Here is a 19,541-nt window from a genome sequence, read left to right on the forward strand (position 1 = left end):
GCAGAAGTGACATCAATTTCTTTTAGGTGCACCATAAACCACGGCAATACACAGGGCATAGCACAGCCTGAAAAGCAGCAGCCCTGTGCACCATGCAAAAGGACTGCGGTGTCCAGTCCTATCCCACAGCACCTTCTGCAAGGGCAATGCACAGCTCACCCATGAACAGATCATCTGCACACTGCTGGCTTTCCTTTTGCACCCACCCAGAGCCCAACCAGGAACCAAAGGAAAGCACTGAAAATTCACCCAATCCCATCCACCACCTCCAACTCATCGGGGACAGAGCCCCTCCTTGCCCCCTGTGCACTCCATTTCCAAGAGAAATAATAGGCTCAGGAATTACAATTGACAGAATCATGAAGGTTGGAAAGGACCTCGAAGATCATCCAGTCCAATCACCCACTTACCACCAATACTGCCCATTAACCATACTCCTCAGTACCACACCTCCACAACTCCTGAACACCTCCAGGGATAGTAACCCCACCACGGCCCTGGGAGCCTGTGCCAATGCATTACTACTCTTTCCAAGGAGAGGTATTTTGTTGTTTGACACTCTACATTTTCTCCTCTCACTGCATGCCACCATTCCTCCTGGCAGTAATTCCCCATCTCCTCTAGTCCCATGGTGCCAACAACAGCCCTGCACCTCACTGAAGCCTCTGCCTGTACAGATGCCAAAACTCATTTTTTTCATCAAATTATGGAACAGATTAAGAAAAATCAAGCTGTTTCCAGCCTGTATTTTGCTTGGAGTCATTAGGCTCTGAAGAAGGGCTCGCATCTTCAAAACCTTGATCCATTTCTTTTTCCCCCAGCATTTGGTCTAATAGAAAATGTTACTGATCCATGAAAGCTCCGTCTCCTTTCTAAACCCTGACTTCATTAAAACTTTATCAATTGGAGGCCTAACAGTGAAAGGGAAAGATGCAGCTTGTCTTTGCTTCCAACACAGACCTGCCAGGCTGACTCATGAGCTGACTGCAGACATCCACCCTGGGAAGGGAATATGAGGAACAGCATCTATTTATCTGATTTTTGCCCTTGAAGAAAGGATCTGCTGTGATGGACACCAGCAGCACCACAAGCTTTGGGCTTTCTGTTTGTTTAGAGAGCACCTTGGTTACATTAGTTCTCAAATCTAGTTGCTTTGCAAATGTTAATGTTTAATTATTTGCCCAAGAGCCTTGGATCAAAATCAGCATTATTGTCCCATCCCATCTGCTACAGAAGTGCCTTCTCGTGTATAAGCAAAAGGATAACAGACTTAACAGAAAGAGTAAAATCAATATTGTAACTCTTGGTTGCAGGAGGGACCAGGCTGGAGTTTGTAAAGCAAAGTTACCCCTGTGCCTTTCATTGGGTCCCTATGAGTGAACGCCCTTGCAGCTCTATTTACATAAGACATCAAGGGTCTTAATGTTCCAAAAGTGCATCTCTTTGTGTGAGAGGATGGTTGTTTTTGTCCTAGGATTTATCTTGAACTCTGCTCCTTTGTCTTAATGAATGCAAACATTGCTGCATTATGTGCCCCAGCGCATTAATTGTGCAGGGTTACATGGTCAGCCCTAACAAAACACTCACTTTTTAGGGATGAGACACCTCTCTGACTACAGAAATGCCTTTCTGAAAAGCCACACAGGTCATGCCCTTCCTTGCCTGGGTTCGTCCTTTGTCACAGCTGCAGAAGGTCCCTTTCCCCCTTTTCTCCACTGCTGTGTTTCCCCAGGAGCCCAAGACCTTCTCAAATTAATAGGGGCATTGGGAGCCCTAACGAATTTACTCAGGAACCGGCTCCTGTCAGGCTACATAAATTTGACAAGCTTCCATCAATAAAATGTTATCAATCTTAAAGCTGGCCCTGCGAATAGCTTGGATATATTTCCTTGCGCTAATTGCTTTCTAATAGCTTGTTGTGTAAGTGCAAGCTCATTAGGAGTCATGCGGCTTTATGAAAACACATCTGAACTAATCCTACAGGTGATAAATGGTTTTTGGGAATAAAGGAATTTTTAGCAGAGTGGTTTTTCTGCTTACGCTGGTGATCTAAAGCCCCACAACAAGCGACATCACAGAGGCAGGCCATTACTTTGCATTAGAAGTACAGGAATAATTCATTCTGTGTAAGCCATCCAGGTAACTTTGGACATTTTGTTGGTGCTGTGCTCTGATTTAAAAGCAGTTCAGCTGTTTATGCTGTTGGCTGCTTTCCTTTCTCTCTTAACTCTTGCACGTTATTCTCTAATTCATTCATTCTAATTCTTCATTTCAGCCTGTTACTGGAGTTGGTGACAACAGTCATGATCCCATACTGGACTACCCCTCTAGGGACAGACAGCAAGACACACTGCAAAATGGGACTGCACATGGTAAAGCAAAGACAGACAGAGCTGCTTTCCAAGAGCACAACAGTGGGTCTAAATAGCAAATGCCTATTCAAACCCACCATGGAGTTTACCACTCCATTCAGGTCACACCAAAACCACATTGCCTCACATTTTTCTTCCTTTCCCAAACTCAAAGCAGAAGCTCAGCAGAACCTTAAGTTTGGGACCCAAAAGCAACCATTGCCTTTGCTGCTGGAAGAACCCAGCCTGCTCTTGGTGGCCTGGTGGTCACCAATACATGCATTCCCTTCATTACATGTTCCCTGCCTTCTGCAGAGGCTCTGAGCATGCACTGCTTTCTCCCTGGATTCAACGTGAGTCAAACAGGCAACATCTGGCAAATGTTTTCACCAGAACTTTAAGCAACTCCCACTTTCATGCTTTTAAAATCACATTCATGCCTCTAAGCCACTGGTGACTCAGACCAGAGAGAGGACATTGAAACCTTTTCATAAGAACCAGGTAATGCTCTTTCTTGTTCCTCTCGACACAAGTATATACTTATGCACTGTAACATAAATCACAGCTTCACTCCTGGAAGGAGATCAGCTTTCCCACAGGCACATTACCAGTCTGTTATACATTTCTCATTCCCTTTCATGAATTGCCAGTTCCAAAAAGGAAGGTGCCTTGATAATGCACTGCTCAAGCCTGTTGAGTTTAATGAGAAGTGTTTCAGGCTCTTCAAATGGCTCCACCTGTGGCAACAAAGCAGCCAATATTCAGAACCTTCTGCCAAGTTCCAATTGGTTGTCAGCTGGTTGAGCAGTGCTGCATGGCCTCCTGTTGCACCACAAGCCAGGTAACCTGAAACTTCTCAGCTGAATGATCTGTGTCCATTAAGCCCCAGCTCTAATCAATAACATACAGAGGGAAGCAATAAGAAGCCAGACAGAGTACACTGAAAGCCTTCTTGCTCGGAAAGAGCTTTCCAAAGAAGCCTTCACAGTGAGGAAGATGACATGAGGTCTTTGTCTCCAAAGCGGAGTCTATTTGCTTAGTCCTCTGAAAGCCTGACAGCTTCAGTTTAAACGAACAGAAACCTCCATGCAGCCTTTAAAGTGTTCAAATTAGACTTTGGACTTGAATACTACAGGATCACCTACAGGTCTGGGCCCTGATCTGCAGCCCCTGCTCTGCCAGTATCTCTTGGCACATGCTTTGCATGTTATCCTTGTTGCCAGTAGTAGGAGCCATCTCCAATCTGTTCAGCAGTGAGAATGGCTGTTGGCTGTGAAATGTGTGATTTGTAGTCTGTGGGTGAAGTTCAGCCTTGCAATCTTTCCTTTTACTTACTGGGCAGAGCTACACATCACTGGAGAAAGCAGCACAGAGGGAATCAGGGCAGAGCTATGAGATCTCAGTCACAATGCCAGCAGTGATGCCAGTTCTGCTTGCTCTGGAACAGCCTTCTATCCTTCCATTTGAGCCCATATCCATTCACCAACCTTCAGACTCCTAACATAACCCTCATAGTCGTACATTTTCCCACCTCTTCTGACTGAGGAGCTGCAAACTGGAGTCTGTGACCTTTCTCCTTGCCATTCTCTTTAGGCTCTCTGACTCCAGCACTTCCCTTTTAAGATGTGATGGAGCAGAACCCAACAGCACCCAAGATGTGAGCGCCACACTTGCTCACAATGACAAGCCCTGTTTCTTTCACTGTTCCTTTCTGAAACTTTCCTATCTTCCCTCTTGCTGTTTTGACTAGTGCTGAGGGTTGAGCTGACATTCACATGGATCTATCTGTTATAAATAACCTGAAGATCTCATTCCTGAGCTGGTAACAGCCAGCTCAGAACTCAAAAGACACCCGATATGGAAAAGGTTGAGTGCCACTCAGAGTTTCCTTATTTTTGTCACAGAAAATGGGTACTAGATTATGAGCAACAAGAACAGCAACTTTCTTCTCCCGGCCTAGAGTTAAGAACTGCATCTTGTTTAACACAGGACAGAATTACAAACACCCTGAGATGGAAGAGACCCATAAGGACCACGGAGTCCAACTCCTGGTTTGGTGGGGGGGGAAATCAGTTGGCAGAGAATCCACGCATTGACTTTGAGGGCACAGCTGGGTTTTACTGAGATCTTTTCAGCACAATACACTACATTCTACATTTTATTTGGATCCAGGGACTGTTGAGCCGAGCAAACACATTGCAGAACTGTGCCCTTTTCCTGCTGAGAGGAGTGAAGAGTATCTTAATGCTTAGCGGAAATTATTTTTCTTGTTGACAGCTAGCAGGAAAACCTGACACCAGCTGCTCCTTTTTGTGTAATTACCCATAGAAATCTGGATTGTTTGCCTCCTCCATGAATGGAGAGGAGAGATCGCTGACACAAACCATTCATCTTATCATGCTGTATTATCATAGAACTACAGAATGGCCTGGGCTGGAAGGGATCTTAAAGATCATCCAGTTCCAACTCATGCCGTGGGCTGGGTGCCCCCCAGCTGAGGCTGCCCAGGGCCCATCCATGGCCTGGGGCACATCCAGGGATGGGATACCCACAGCTCTAGGCAGCACTACCATGGACTCACCACCCTCCTGCATGAGAATCCAACCTGAGCCATCCCTTCTGTCAGAACAACTCACAGTTTATGGGTTTCCAAAACAATTCTCCTTTGAAAATACACCATTTAATACTTAGACTAAAATTCAGTTTTCCTACTGAAAATACAAGGGGAAAACCAGATTGTTGAGTGCCATCTTTGGTCAGCAAAGGGGCAACATCTTGACATGATCTTTAGTTACTCCCTCAGATTCAATGCAGTAGGTCTGAAATTCCCTCCATGTCCCACATGGGGCTGTGATCACACTCACATCCGAACTCACAGCTGTTTCATTGCTGAGTTTGACTAGACTGGAAATAGGCAGGAACAAAATGGGAGCGGGTCGTGAAATGATTTTTTTGTTGGTGCTGTGAAAGTGGAAAACAGCCATTACATACATAAAAGCCAAACATAAAATCATGAAATCAGGACTGAAAGCTTAGCAAATAAGTTGATTTTGCATTCTCAGTGTGTATGCAGGAAAATGACGGTGGAGGATTGGGAGGGGACCTGTTTGTCTAACTTTTATGATTATCTGAGACCATTTCCCTGCTTGGCAACCCTTCTGAGAACCACTTACTTCATACACAGTTCCACACGCACACAAAAATAAACCCGAGATAGAAGAAATCTCAGCCAAAGCAGTAGGAAAACGCGCCCAAACAGCAAAGCAAAGCAGCAAAATGCTCTGCAAAAGGTCGGGAGGAGGACTGTGCAAACCTCCCTGTGCGGCAGCTACAGCCCAGGCTAAGGAAGGTGCTACAGCAGAAAGCAAACCACGTGCCAGCGTTGTTTTGTTCATCTGAAATTGCTTGACACACATTTCAACAAGGTATTGATTGATCTCAGCAGGGCTGGATTTAAGGAACATCACAAAGGCAGCACTTACCCTCAAGAGCCAGCAACAAAAATCAGACCTGCGCAAGCGCAGTGTTTGTTTTTTCCCCTGCAACCAACGCTTCGTGGTAGAACAAGAGATTGGTAAAAGGAATAAATGCACTCTGGGTGCTCTGCTGGGAACAAGGCAAGGTGGCAAAGCCCTCCTCTGCCTGCTGGGAAATGGGTGAGTGCTGGCATTGCACTTCCTAACCTGCTCAGGGCAAATGCTGGAAGCACAGAGGCAGCAGAAGCTGCGTGTTTTGGTGTTTACAATGACACAATGCAGTGCTGTCTAACAATTGTTCTTTTTTATGTTATCACTTCGGATGGCTTTAAAACGATGGCTTTTCACACCCTTTGCTGCTCACAGCTGCTGGGATGTACAGCCAAAGGCTTTAGATGGAGGACAATTGGCTTTTCAACAGCCAAAGCCACAGCATTTACTCACAGCGTGTGTAACCTGTGACTGCAATACTGCTGGAAGGGGTCATTCATCATAGCAAAAATGTACATACACACACACAGTACGCCTGCAATGATTCCCAATTATCCACACCACGGACAACCTGGAATCAGGAGCCTGATGTCTCTTTGTTCCTAGGGAACATCATCTCTGATTTCATTAGGATGAGAGTTTTGCTCTGAAGTAAATCAGATGCAATTAATAAAACAGATGGGGAAAGGAAGACGCACATGGCCAGCATTAAATCCATGCTGTCTGTGCTAAAAGCTCTTGGTGCAAGGGAAGCTGCTAAGTGTGGGGATGTGAAGGGCTAGTGAAGGGTTAATGAAGGCAGGCAGGGGTGAAGGCTGGGAATACAACAGGCTCGGCTGGTCCAGGGCTCAGGGAAATGGTTCTTTCTGCAGGAAGGAGTTTGCTTCTGATGCTGCCAAAGCAGTGACAGCCTGGGGTGTGTGCCAGAGCCACGTGAGCTTCACAACTGAGTTCTGCTCCGGGCTAAACCTGCCTGACCTCTGCATATCTTAGAGACATTGCAGCATTGCAAACACCTGAATTCCTTCCCAAAATCCTGAGCTGTTCCAGTGCTCCTAAGGCTGACAGGCACGTACTGTTGGGTGTTTAACAGGTGACACAGAGAGGTGGCTTCGGGAGCATTTGAGCCAGTGCCACCAGAGCAGCAGGCAGATGACCTCATTCATTAGCCCCCACTGGGACATCGCTTACACTTCCACCGCCCGCAGGGGCTGCAGCCTGTCCCTGCTGTGCCACCTCACCTGGGATGGGGACAGCAAATCCTTCATCCCTCAGCACCATGAACCTGCTCAGATTCTATGGGGTTTGTTCTCAGGAAGCGTGAAAGCTGCAGAATGCATCAAAACCAAGAGTCATCCTAATTTAATTAAAAGTTTATCTTGCTGATCCGATCATATTCTAAGAACAACAGCCAGTTCTGCCGGTGTGGTAAGATGGTTACAGGGATTTCAGAAGTCATGCTCCCTTGGTACCTTATTACACATTGAGACAGTGCTCTAGGAGACCTTACATTTCTGTTTGCTGCACAGACATAAAGAAAGAGTCATAGAATCATAGACTGGCTTGGGTTGAAAGGGACCCCAAGAGTCATGAAGCTTCAACCACCCTGCCGCAGGAAGGGCCACCAACCTCCACACTGATACCAGCCCAGGCTGCCCAGGGCTCCATCCAACCTGGCCCTGAACACCTCCAGGGATGGACGGGGCATCCACAGCCTCTCTGTGCAGCTGTTCCAGCACCTCACTACTCTCATAGTAAAGAACTTCCCTGACATCCAACCTAAATCTTCCCTCCTTCAACTTAAAACCACTTCCCCTTCCCCTGCTGTTATCTGCCCTTTCAAAGAGTTGACTCTTTTCTGCTGATTCCTCGCACAACCAGATGCGAGATCATAAAATCACCAAACCATTAAGGCTGGAAAAGACCACTAACATCATCTGGTCCAACCCCACCCCCACCAGGCTCCATAACCACATCCCTCAGTGCCATATCTCCACGGTTCTTGAACACCTCCAAGAAATGGTGTAAGAGAAATAAATAGCAGAGCTATGAGAAGCACACCCAGACACACGTTCTATGGACCAGAGCCCCAGGGAGATCCCCAGGTCCATTGGGATAAAAGAGTACTTTTGTCCCTTGTACAGGGCTGCAAAGCAAAGCCAGCGAGGCAAGTGCTGCACGCCTCTGCAATGTAAGAGAAGCATCCTCTCTGCAGAGCTCCTCGTGGACAATGAGGGGAAGACATGAAAAGATTGCTAATTAAAACCATTAACTGATTTACTTCTCCCCTGAGCCGTGCAGAAATAACTTCCCAAAGCAATAGCCAAAGCTCCTGCTTTTGCATTGCTGTATTTTAGCAATTACAGTGAAGAAGCAGGCAATCTTAGCACAATTCAGCACGCGCCTTTCATCTAGCAGCACAGCTAATTACTTCGACAGCATCTGCTCGTGGGATTATGTTACATGACGAGTGTCTCGCAGACTGATTTCTGACAGAGGGGCGCTCACCAGAATGCTTTGCCTTTCCAAGTGTGGCCCCATCACCCTAAAAACTGTACCTGCCTTTGAGCAAAGGTTGTTACCCACTGCTATAGATAGAAAAAAACTCACAAATTTTCTAGGTTGGAACACAGGAAATACTTTCAGCTTAGGTACCCTGCCCCATTCCAAAGAGGAGAGAGACTTATGAATCATAGAGTTCATCATACTGCAAAGAATGTCACCTTTTTATTGTCAGAGATATTTTAAGTCAGATCTCAAAGTCTGTAAATGTCTTATTCATACTGAAAGCAACCGAGACTCCATCATGCAGCCGCCCCCAGTGACCTCAGATGAAGATATAATATTACTGCCTCTTCAAATCCAATTGGATTGTCATTACAGCCAAAAGATCCTCCAATTTGGTAAATATAAAGCATTTGGCTTGAAACACCTTGACTTTGTTCTTTGAAATTGTAGACTATTTTCAATCAACATCTAAATTAGCGCCTTTCTTATCATTATGATCCAGCAATTCAAGAGATTCTAAAACCTAATTCCAGACATTAGGGCCTGAGCCCATCTCCAATATTACAGCTTTCCACTTCTGACTTCCACTTCAGTAATAGTTTGCTTCAAATTTATGGATCTATTTGTGTTTGGTCCTATTTTCCATTAGCTGGATCTTCTTCCCACTCTTTACTTTGTCACTATTATCAAGAAACATTTTCAGCCCTGTAGCAACAGAGGCTGTGAACTTCCAGCTCCAGGTCTCCAGGTTACAACCCCCTGTACGAACCCCAGTTAAAGTTCTCATAATCAAATATTTTATTCATCCTCAGCCATAGGGGAAGTTCTGCCAACTGACTTTCACATCACAAATTCTTCAGTATTGATTATTTTGGATGTAATTACTACACCAGCTTGGGTTTTCTACTTTGCAGGAGCATCACATTCATTCCAATGAGCGCCACTGAACATTCACTGCTTGGGTGGTTACACATCCGCTTGGCTCCAAATGGGTCAATGGTTCCAACCTTAATGAATCTATGACGTGCCCTTGAGGTAACAACTGCATGCCCCCTTCAGCACAGTGAGAAACCAGAGCCTGAGCATTTACCCCAAGGCAGCACCTAACAGATGTGCATCTATAACTGTAGGCAGCAGCAGTTATCAAACAGACAGAAAAAAGCCCAGGTGGAAGTGGAGAGAGTATTAGATTTTTTTTTTCTAGTGCATTTTAATGGACTCTAATCAACCACTCCATGTTGATTACCATAAACCTTTTGCGTCTACGCTTCATATGCAAGTATGCATGACGGTGATTGATACAGGCTTTTAACTCACCTAATTTAATTCCTGTACAGCAATCAGCAACCAGCTCTTTCTACAGCAATCAGACCGGCCCGTACAGAGATGGGAAGAGTTTGGATGGGCTTTATCCTTCCATACCCCTCCCTGCCCCTGGACTGCTCCTTGTCACTCACAGCCCTCATTGTCATTGGCCACAGCCAGAAGGAACCCAGTGACATCCATCACGAAGAGAAGGGCTGTCAGAAAACTAAGTGATCATCCCTCAATATATGGATCATGGGAAACTGGGGAGATCCACAGGAAGGCAGCAGAGAGAACAATTCACTGCTGCAAAGGAGAAAAACGTGCTCAAAAATGAGTTGCAAAGTTAACTAAACAACAACACATTCCCTTTCTGCAGAACTCCAGTGCACCTTTCTGAACAAACCGGCAATTCCTGAAGGACTTCATCATCACTTGGTTCTACAAACATAATATATTCCACTTTAGCTCCGAAACCGCCCTTGGGATTTGAGTACTTTTGAATGTCGATAGGAAGAAGAGCTGCAGTCTATCGAAGGCTATTTGAGTAAGTACAGGAGTGTTTCTGACTTCAGCAGAGTTTTACACGCAGCCCACAATAGGGATGTGGCACCAGAAATATCCAAGGATGCAGCTGATAGGTAGCAGGAAGAAGCCAGCATTGGGGAAAGGATGTATTATGACCCAGCATTCAAGCCTGTTTTGTGACAGCACATACCCACATACCAGCTAGACACAAATCCTATTCTATGCTACTTATAGTCCTGCTGCTTCCTGACAGCAAGGGTACACGTGCTCCCATGCACTGGCAGCTGAGGTGCATGGGTTTATCTCTATGGAGGATCACTGTTTCCAAAAGCCCTGAAATCTGGCACCTACGTGCAGCCTGTCTGCCTCCGTGACAGCTCTTTTCAGATTCCTCTCCTCTAAAAAAGCATCCATTTATTTCATTTGTCTTTTCATTGCTCTGTCACTCCCCAAAGTTGGAAGGGATTGAAGCACACGGGGAGAGCTGACGGACTGACAGTAACATGCTGTACTAATCATCCCCTGGGCAAACAGCCTCCAGGGGAAAAACATCTAAACTTGCTCAGCAAGAGTAGAAAAACCATGCAAATCATTCTTTATTACTTTTTTCCCCATCTCACTGCTGCATTCTGCTCTGAAAATGGCAGCACTTTCATTGGCGCTGTGAATCTGTGTATCATTCTGGCTTATCTCCCTTCTCAGCACTGAGACATCAAACAATTGAAGGCATCTCTCCATCTCACCAATTTCACATGTATTTAATACCTCCACTGGTTTTCTTGGCTTGTTCTAGACTTCTGTCATAAGCTTGGCCCACATCTGCGCCCTGATACATGTTAACTGAGCAAATCTATTGGGTTACTTAACTGTTTGTTCTAATTATCACCTCATAGTGTCGCATGTTACTCAGCAGTGACGCTAAAACCAGATTTCCATACAGCACTGAAGACTACATCAAAACTAGCAGCTCTGCAGGCCCCGTGCATCTGCAGCATCACAGCAACCAGGGCACTCAGCAGGGCCACTCTGGGGTCACCCTGTCACAGCTGATGGACATCTGGGCACCTGCCATGGTCCTCTGCAGCCCTTCAGTTGCATTTTTAACAAGGTTGGGGTGTTTTTTAAGCTTTACTTTTGCATAAAAAGGTCATTTTCCTTTATAAACACATCTGTTTGCTGTTAACAGTTGCCAACGCTTTTTGTCTGCTTGTTTTTTGCCTGTGAGTGATGGAATGTCCTTTTTCCCATTCTTCCCTTTCATTCTTTTGTTGTTTTTTTTTTTTTAACCTCAATGAAATATTCATAATTTTTGTCTACTGAAAACCCGGATTTGGAGGCAGGTCACTATGTAGATTACTATCCCAAAATGAACATTTGTTAGGGAAAAAGAAACAGATCATCACCATGAGGCCTGTTTTAAACCAACCCTTTCCTGCCCTGTGTGCAAAGAGGAAGGACGGATCTTGAGATCTATTGGCTTAGGAATTAAAGAAACTTGAAATCCCTGGCAGGGCTCATGTACAATACCATGTCCCTCAATACAACATCTAAACGTTTCTTGAGCACCTCCACATACAGTAACTCAACCACCCCTCTGATGGCACATACGTGGTGCAAAGACAGCATTGCCCCCCCATCTACCATGGTCTGGCACCCAAACTTTCATCTGCAGAATTGCCATATTCAAATCCCTAAGTAGTAAGCAAGTCACTTGCATGGGCTGTAGGTCTGCACACACCATCAAGCTGTCTTTCCACCCCAAATCTCATTTTCTTCCTGTGTCTAAACCAGATGCAACTCAGCCCAATGGCAAAACTTGCCTTGACAGAGCCAGCATCAGCCCTGAGAATCACCTGGTACCCTGAACTGCAAGAAGGAGCTCTGTGGTTTGAACCCCCACTCAGAGGAGACTGGTTGGGCTCCTCTGAAAAAGTCAGCTTGAGATGATCCTTTTAGAAGGCTGTAACAGCAACAGCTGAAATCCTGAAATCCAGGGGTATTTGCAGCAAGGCAGCTCACACCAGCAGACAATAATGGTGCAAGATGTAAAATCCTCCTGTGGTTTGGCAGCATCCCAAAACTGCACACGGAGGGTTTGCCATCATCATATTAACCTCTTTGTGGGGAGAAGTGGAGAAACCTCTTGTACAGGGAGAAACGGCATGAGGTATTTATAACAACTGCAGGACTTTGCAGGATGAAATCCTTCTCTACACAAAACCACCTTTGCAGAGAGCCAAGCTCCAGCCAGAGGCACACTCTGCTCACTCTGACACAGCCTTGTTCCTTGCCTTCCCTCCCACACCACTGCCTGCCAAGCATCTCCATACCCTGCCCTGTGCCATCGAGGTTCCCACACATTTTCTCCTTCATTTCACTCTATTAAAGCACTAATTGATTGACCAGATCATGAAAGCCCAGATCTCTCCCCCGGGATGCTGTTGCATTTGCAGTGACAACTGAAAACAGATTACGGATGGGCAGTTCCCAGCAAGTCATTAAGCATCAGCAGCCGTGCTGGGAGGACGAGACCTCCGTGTCCCATCCCAGCACGTCTCCCTGCTCTGCCATGTTTGCAGCCAGCTCCCTGCACTCCCTCCCCAGCCACTGCTAGATGCAATCCTGCACTGCTGCATGTGGTCCTTGTTTTACTTTTGCTGCATGCAGGGAATAAAGTGCTGTAGATGAAACAAGTGCTGTGCTCTCTCTGGGCTGCTCCTGGCTAACACTCATGCCTTAGATGTGTGTGGGGGCTTTGCTCACCCACCAAAGTTCCTGGAAAACTGGAAAAGCTTAGAAATCATGAGGACCTGCCCCTCCTCCTCCAGCCCTCCAAAACTGCAAGACAGTTCTACAATGAAAAACCAAGGAGATCTCCAAGCAGCATCTCCTCCCAGCCAGAAGCATCATGTTGGTATTCTGGTCATCCTGCTCCTGAAAAGCAGACTTATTTATCCCAAAACAAGCAGCCTCCTTCTGAGAGCCAGTAAATTATACAGGGTGATATCAAAGACGACGAGCGGATGATACAGTGCCGGCCCCGAGCACAAGACAAAGCTTCTGGATATCCTTGCTGGGGTGATGTGTCAGCACCAGCTGAAATGATGCTCCCTGTAGCTTCCATGTGCACGCAGCATAGGGAGACAGAAACAAATTGCAGGCAGCAGTTTGCTTCTTAAATGATCCCCGTGCAAAGTATTGACTCTATAAAACAACCTCATCATTGCTGCTGGGGACAGAGTTTGTTCTGCAAGCAATGCAAATGCAGCCCCATTCTTTAACCATTCAGGCTTGTTCTGCCTTCAAAATGCATTTTAGCCAAGTCAGAGAGCTTTATTTTAATTAAAAGCCTCAAATTCAAGATTATTATTACTTCTGCTCCTGTTGCTTACCCCCCAGGATTGTATATCCACTACACTATGCACTGTGCAAACTATTTCACACATGCTCCTTGAGGTCGTGGAACCATAGAATCATTAAGGTAGGAAAAGATCTCTACGAACACTAAGTCCAACCCCACCATGGCCATAACCACGTCCCTCAGTGCCACATCTCCATGGTTCTGGAGCACCTCCAGGGATGATGACCCCTCTACCCACTGCTGCACCTCTCATTCTAAGGAAATAGTTCTCCTAAAACCCAATCTGAGCAGAGACCTCAAAGACACTCGGCAGGTTTTTGCACTCATAAAACAAAAAACCTAGGCAAAAACTGTAAATGAATACGAACACTCAGTTCCTGCCATTCTCTTTTTATCCCTCTTTCTGAGAATGGCAGGACACAGTGGATGGATTTGGATTTTGTTTGCCCCAAAAAAGAGCTAATATTTACCAGCAGCAATGTTTGCACTTCCCGTAATGCTCTTGATCTAAAGTGCTTTGCAGACCTGAATGGTCACGCACTGGAAACCCATCTGTACAAAACACAGCCCTCGGAGCACACAGCTGGAACTGCTCTCAAATATTCCCTGAGCTCTGGGAAAACAAATTCTCGTGCCCCAAAATTAATCAAGTAGTGTCTCTGCGAGCATGCAATGGCAACCACATCACTGCATATCAATGCCTATGCATCATCAACAACCGGCTTCAAGGCACCAAACGTGAAGGAGCAACTCAGAGAGGGTGACAAAGCAAGCGATGCTCAACCAATACAGAGGGAAAAAGATGGAGAGGGAAGGGGACTCTGCAAGGTGTGCCCATGGCTCCATCAGGCTCCTCTGTCCAAGGGCACATTGCTGCCTCACATACACTTGGTGCTCAGCAGGTGCCCAGGTCCTTCTCTACCCTTTCAGGAAGAGCTGCTTCCAATGGCAGCACAAGATGTCAGTGTATGGGTGCATCTTAGTTCTTGTCACCAACAGCCAGCATGAGGATAAGAGCACTCTGAAACAGCACCTGGGGATGCTCTATGCAGAACGGTGCTTTGTGCATGCTTCATCTCACTCAGGAAAGACAGACTTCGTGCGATAAGAGAAAGTCAGTGTTCCCTCAGCTCTCCTGATATCATGGGTCTATATTGACTTGGCCTGAAACAGTGTTTGCAGGGATGATTACCCCCCTCCCTCCCTGTAAACAGCTGCCAGCCAAGCTGAGGGACCCAGAGAGCCATCCTAACTGGAGCAGAACTGATCGCTGCTACCTGAGAAAGCAGGAGTTATCTACCTCCAACAGACTGACATGACTCAATTTAAAATCCCCATAGGAAATCACAGAAGGCGAATACATCCAAGAGACCCTCCATGTCTCTAACACAAGTCTCAGCCCAATCCTGCTTCTCCTTGGCTGACCATCACTCTTTGGGCAACACTTGCATTAGGACAGACACACCATTCGTTTATTATTTCAAGCCTCTTCCACGCATGCTCTCCTCCTCCTTCCCATTCTTCCACCACTTCTACCTGCTCCCTGTCTCACAGCGAGGGTGTCCAAAGTAACATTTACACAAGCATTCACTTTTAGGAAAACATCCCGTGTTCTCCAACAAATCACTTCTGCAAGCTACCGATAGTCGGATAAAGTTGTACTGTAAAAAGTCACCACTTACCTGCCAGAATATGCTGTCTATTGTGTTTCCCAGAAAGCCATCTCTGCCTTCCGATGATACCAGCTTAGGTCCCAGAATAGTCATAAATTCATCAAAATCAACCTGGCCATCCCCTGGAATGAAAGAAAACGATCAGTGTTTCCACCCAAATACCACTTAGTACCAATGTGCTGCAGATCCAGGGCAGCCTGTTGGACATCATGAACCCATATGAGCACAGTGGCTTCATCAGCTTCACGGTGTGCGCAGACCCAAATTTGCTCTTATGCCAGTGAACAGTCCACACTGCAGTACACCCACACCTGAAGACAGGAGCAGGTGAAGCACAGATAGAGATGAACAGACCATTCTCCAGCCCTGGTGAGTTTACAAGCAAGTCACATCTCAAAACCCCACCATTTCCACCATTAGCACTACCAGGACTCTTCCTCTAAAGAGCTGCTAAAGAGCCAGGTCTCTGTAAAGCTTTTACAAGGCCAACCCCATCCTCCAGAGGAAGGGAGTGCACGCAGAGGGAAGAGCCAGACTATTACAAATCCACCAGGCATTTCATTTCAGCTTTCCATCAGCATCCGTCTCTTAAAAGCCCTGTGTGCTCAGCATGCAGAGCAGGCAGAGGAGACACAGCTTCAGTGCCATTAGTGGGGAGAGGAGCCTGCTCCTGCCATTAATGAACTGAGCCTATGCAGTCCCAAGCCCCGGCAGTACATTGTATGTTTTGTAAATGAGGCATGTGGCTGCCTGAAGTATGGCCAAGCATTATATCAAATATAGCTTTTCCCTTGTAGAACTTCTGTGATGCTTAATGAAAATAGCAAAAAGAGGAAAGAAAGAAAAAAAAAAAGGGAAATTTGTGCCTGTTGAAGCTAATAGGGCAGCTCAGTGCCCATATACCTCTCGTTACTCCATCTCTCTCTGGACATATCCTTCCATGTACTATTAGACTAGTTGATCATAGAATCATAGAATGCCCTGGGTTGAAAAGGACCTCAAAGATCATCCAGTTCCAACCCCCTGCTGTGTGCAGGGTCACCAACCAGCAACCAGAGCCACATCCAGCCTGGCCTTGAATGCCTACAGGGATGAGGCATCCACAGCCTCCCGGGCAGCCTGTTCCAGTGAGACAGATATGGGTGCATAAAGATACGAGCAGATTTATTAGCTCACCTTCAAGTCTGGAAGCAGAACCACCAACCACATGACTTCTCAGGGTTGGTTTTATTTTTTTTAACTTAAATTCAGCTGGAACTGACTGGATCCACCTCTCCATGGAGCTACCGTTCCAAATTACCAGGTGTGAAATGTGTCTAAAACCATCAGACCAAAGCAGATCAATGCGAGGGCTACTATTAAAATGTCACTATTGACTCCAGCACCTGCATCAGCCCCCTGTGACAGCCTCACCGCGTGCACCGCACGCTGCTCGCTATCAGTCCCTTTTATTATATTTCATATGCTTGATCTGAGCAGACACACCGCTGATTGAAATCTCTCCGCGTCCTTATCTCCGCAGAAACACAAAGTGAAAATAAGCACAGTCAAAGCGCTCCTTTGCCAGAACAAGGATATCTACACACTGAAAGGCTCTGCCCGTAATTGCTCTTGTCTCCACAAAAATACCCAGCAATGGGGAAAAAAAAGCCAGCAGGGATTCAGAATAGCTTTGATCCTCTAACACTCACGAAGACCCCATCCAACTCCAAGCTCCAGGGCTCTGCAGGGCTGAACTCTGCACTCATTTCTGGAGCAGGTTATTAAGCAGGAAAGGAAAGGGGTTGGGACCCCATCACTTGGAAAGCCATTCCTTAAAACATTTATGGGCTCTGGGAAGCTGCGCTCCTTCTGCTTTCCTCATGGGAGACATCAGTTTATGACATCAAGTCGGACTGCATCAGTCACAGCACGGTGGATCAGTTTGGGGAAGGTAATACAAGGTGACAGTGGGATCGGGGCAATTTGCATTGCAGCGCATCACTTCAAGGCAAAGGCAGTAAGAACAACGTACACTACGATGCAAATTGGGTCAAAGAAATTAGCCAGATTAGCAAGAAAATAATTTGCATTTTGAAGAGATCCCATTACCTGCCCCATGCATATATTAGGTCTATCCATACCTGACCCCAAAATACTGAGCAATTCAGTTGGAGTTTTCTACAATGTCACTTCATGCACAGAGGACAGGGAGGACTCAGTCCTACACGTGACTCAGAGGAAGCAGGTGCCAGGTCCTGGGCTCTGCAGCTGGCTCAGAACAAGGCTCTGGGTAAACCCTTTTGCTCATGACTTCCTTGTGCCTTTGCCAGGGTTCATAACTAACTTCATGGGGTTTAATTATCAGCTTAATTATAGCACTTTCCATAGCCTCAGAAGAAAGATGCCATCGCAAATGCATTATTCCCTTATTGACTATTTTTTCCAATTAAAACTGCTAACTAGCAAGGAAACAAGACCCCATAACATTCTCCCTGGTAGAGATACCCCCTTAGCATTAATTTTAAGCTGCAGAAAGCAAACCTTCCCACCATCAGCATCTCAGGAGACCGCAGCACCAGAACATCAGGACAGAGAACTCACAATTTTGGCTGGAAATTCCTTTCACAATGTTCAACAGCCAGAAGAAAACATTGTAAAATAACAGCACATAGGCTCCAAATCTGCACGTAAGGTAAGGATGCATAGGCTGCTCTCCATAACAACATAATGCCCTATACCCAAACTCCTATAGGATCTGGAGACACTGAAGACACCCATCACCTTCTGGATGCATACAGCCTGAGATTTGCCATGTACACTCAATAGATGCTCTCCTCCCCCTCTAAGTCACAGTCACACAGTGCACTACAAGCTCATGTGTAATGTCTGCACTGAGCGTCTGTTCCAAGATCTGCACTGGATGCGAGTCATCCCCACGTTTGGCATTCCTATGCCTACAGATGTGGTTTATATTCAGAGTGAGCAATGTGCAGCTTGAATAATCTCTGAACAGAAATGAACTCAGGGTTGGTGTTAAGGGCTGAGAGGAAGGGAAGACAAAGCCAGGCTGGACCTGCTCTTATATCCCCTGGTTCCCTCCCATGGCCCAACCAGCAAGCCTTGAATGCTGCCATTCCAGCAATCCTGGAGTCCCAATCCCTCTGTAGGTCCCCAAGCCTCCTCTCTCCTGCTGGTCACTACATTGGTGACCTCAGCACAACACCAGAGCTCAGCTTCACCTTGCTTTTTAAACCACCTAAACCACTTCCTTACTTACACACATTTATGCCCTAATATTCCTCTTTCTGCCTAATGCTTCCATTTAATCCTGGCATTAATGCCACTGTGCAAGAAGGGGGTTAGCAATCATGTGCCTGAACCTTGCATGACTAAAAATATGACTCAGAACATCGCTGGCCGCACCGTCAGAGATGAATTAGATCTGCTTATCATTACCAGCCCGTTTGCGTCGGCTGGGTGCTTATTGCTTCCAGATACCCACAAAGGTTGACTTGCTGCAAGGCAACAACTCCATTCCACCAAAAAAATAGGCAGATGTGATAATAGAAAGGAGTAGCAACTAGATGCACTGGGAAATGGGCTCTGTGCCTTCAACACCAGCCCATTTGTATCGGCATGGTGCCGTCAGATCTCCAGGCCAAGGAGAACTCAAGTCTCCACCATTCACTGGAGATGCTGAGCTTCACCGGTTGCCTGCAAACAGCCCTGCCAGAGAGCTCTACTGACTTGAAGATGTAATTAAATGCTAAGCAGAGCAGCAGTATGAACCCCTGTGCCCTGCATCCCATGGGAGAGCCCCAACCCTCTGCCTTCAGCCACTGCTGTCTGTCTGAAGGTCCCTGGCTAGAGTGGCTGCCTCATAGGAAGCAATGAAATATTTATGGGGCTGGGAGAAAGGCAGCAGGAGAGGTGAAAGGAAAAGAGACAGAAAAAATATACATGAACTGCATTGCCCATACACAAGGGCAGAAAAGAAACTTGCACTGCTTTCGGAGCCTCCTGCTTTAAAGACCTGAGTGCTTCCTAAAGAAATCATCACCCCAGTCAGGCTCAGGATAACCAGATTCTTCCTCTTCCTGCAAAGTGTCCTGCCATGGCACCGGAGTGATGCATGCGTTTAAATGGAGATGAGGATGTGCTGTGTGTAGACTGATAAGTATTCAGACTTTTTTTTTTTCCCTTGCATTTGACCTCCAGAGCACGGCTAGGTGATATATTTAAAGTTAATGAGCTAGTCACTTGCAGCTCAGGTCCCGGGCGTGCACAACGCTCCTGTTTATTTTTATTCTCCTAACAGATAGCTGCAGTAACTCCATCCCACTCCGTGTCATTGCATGTGCCCATA

At 46.3% G+C, this 19,541-nt stretch overlaps 1 protein-coding gene across 3 annotated transcripts in view; it reads right to left on the minus strand.

The window, feature by feature from the left end:
• CALN1 (calneuron 1) overlaps positions 1-19,541 on the minus strand; it is a 91,148-nt gene that overhangs the window by 16,548 nt on the left and 55,059 nt on the right. For all 3 annotated transcript variants that reach the window (XM_015880965.3, XM_015880964.3, XM_015880966.3), the window contains one exon: positions 15,203-15,315. In XM_015880965.3, coding sequence (XP_015736451.1) covers positions 15,203-15,315 — 113 coding nt within the window. The remainder of the gene's footprint in view (positions 1-15,202; positions 15,316-19,541) is intronic.

The sequence above is a fragment of the Coturnix japonica genome, chromosome 22, assembly GCF_054131305.1.
Source record: "Coturnix japonica strain WE chromosome 22, WE-NBRP24, whole genome shotgun sequence".
NCBI lineage: Eukaryota > Metazoa > Chordata > Aves > Galliformes > Phasianidae > Coturnix > Coturnix japonica.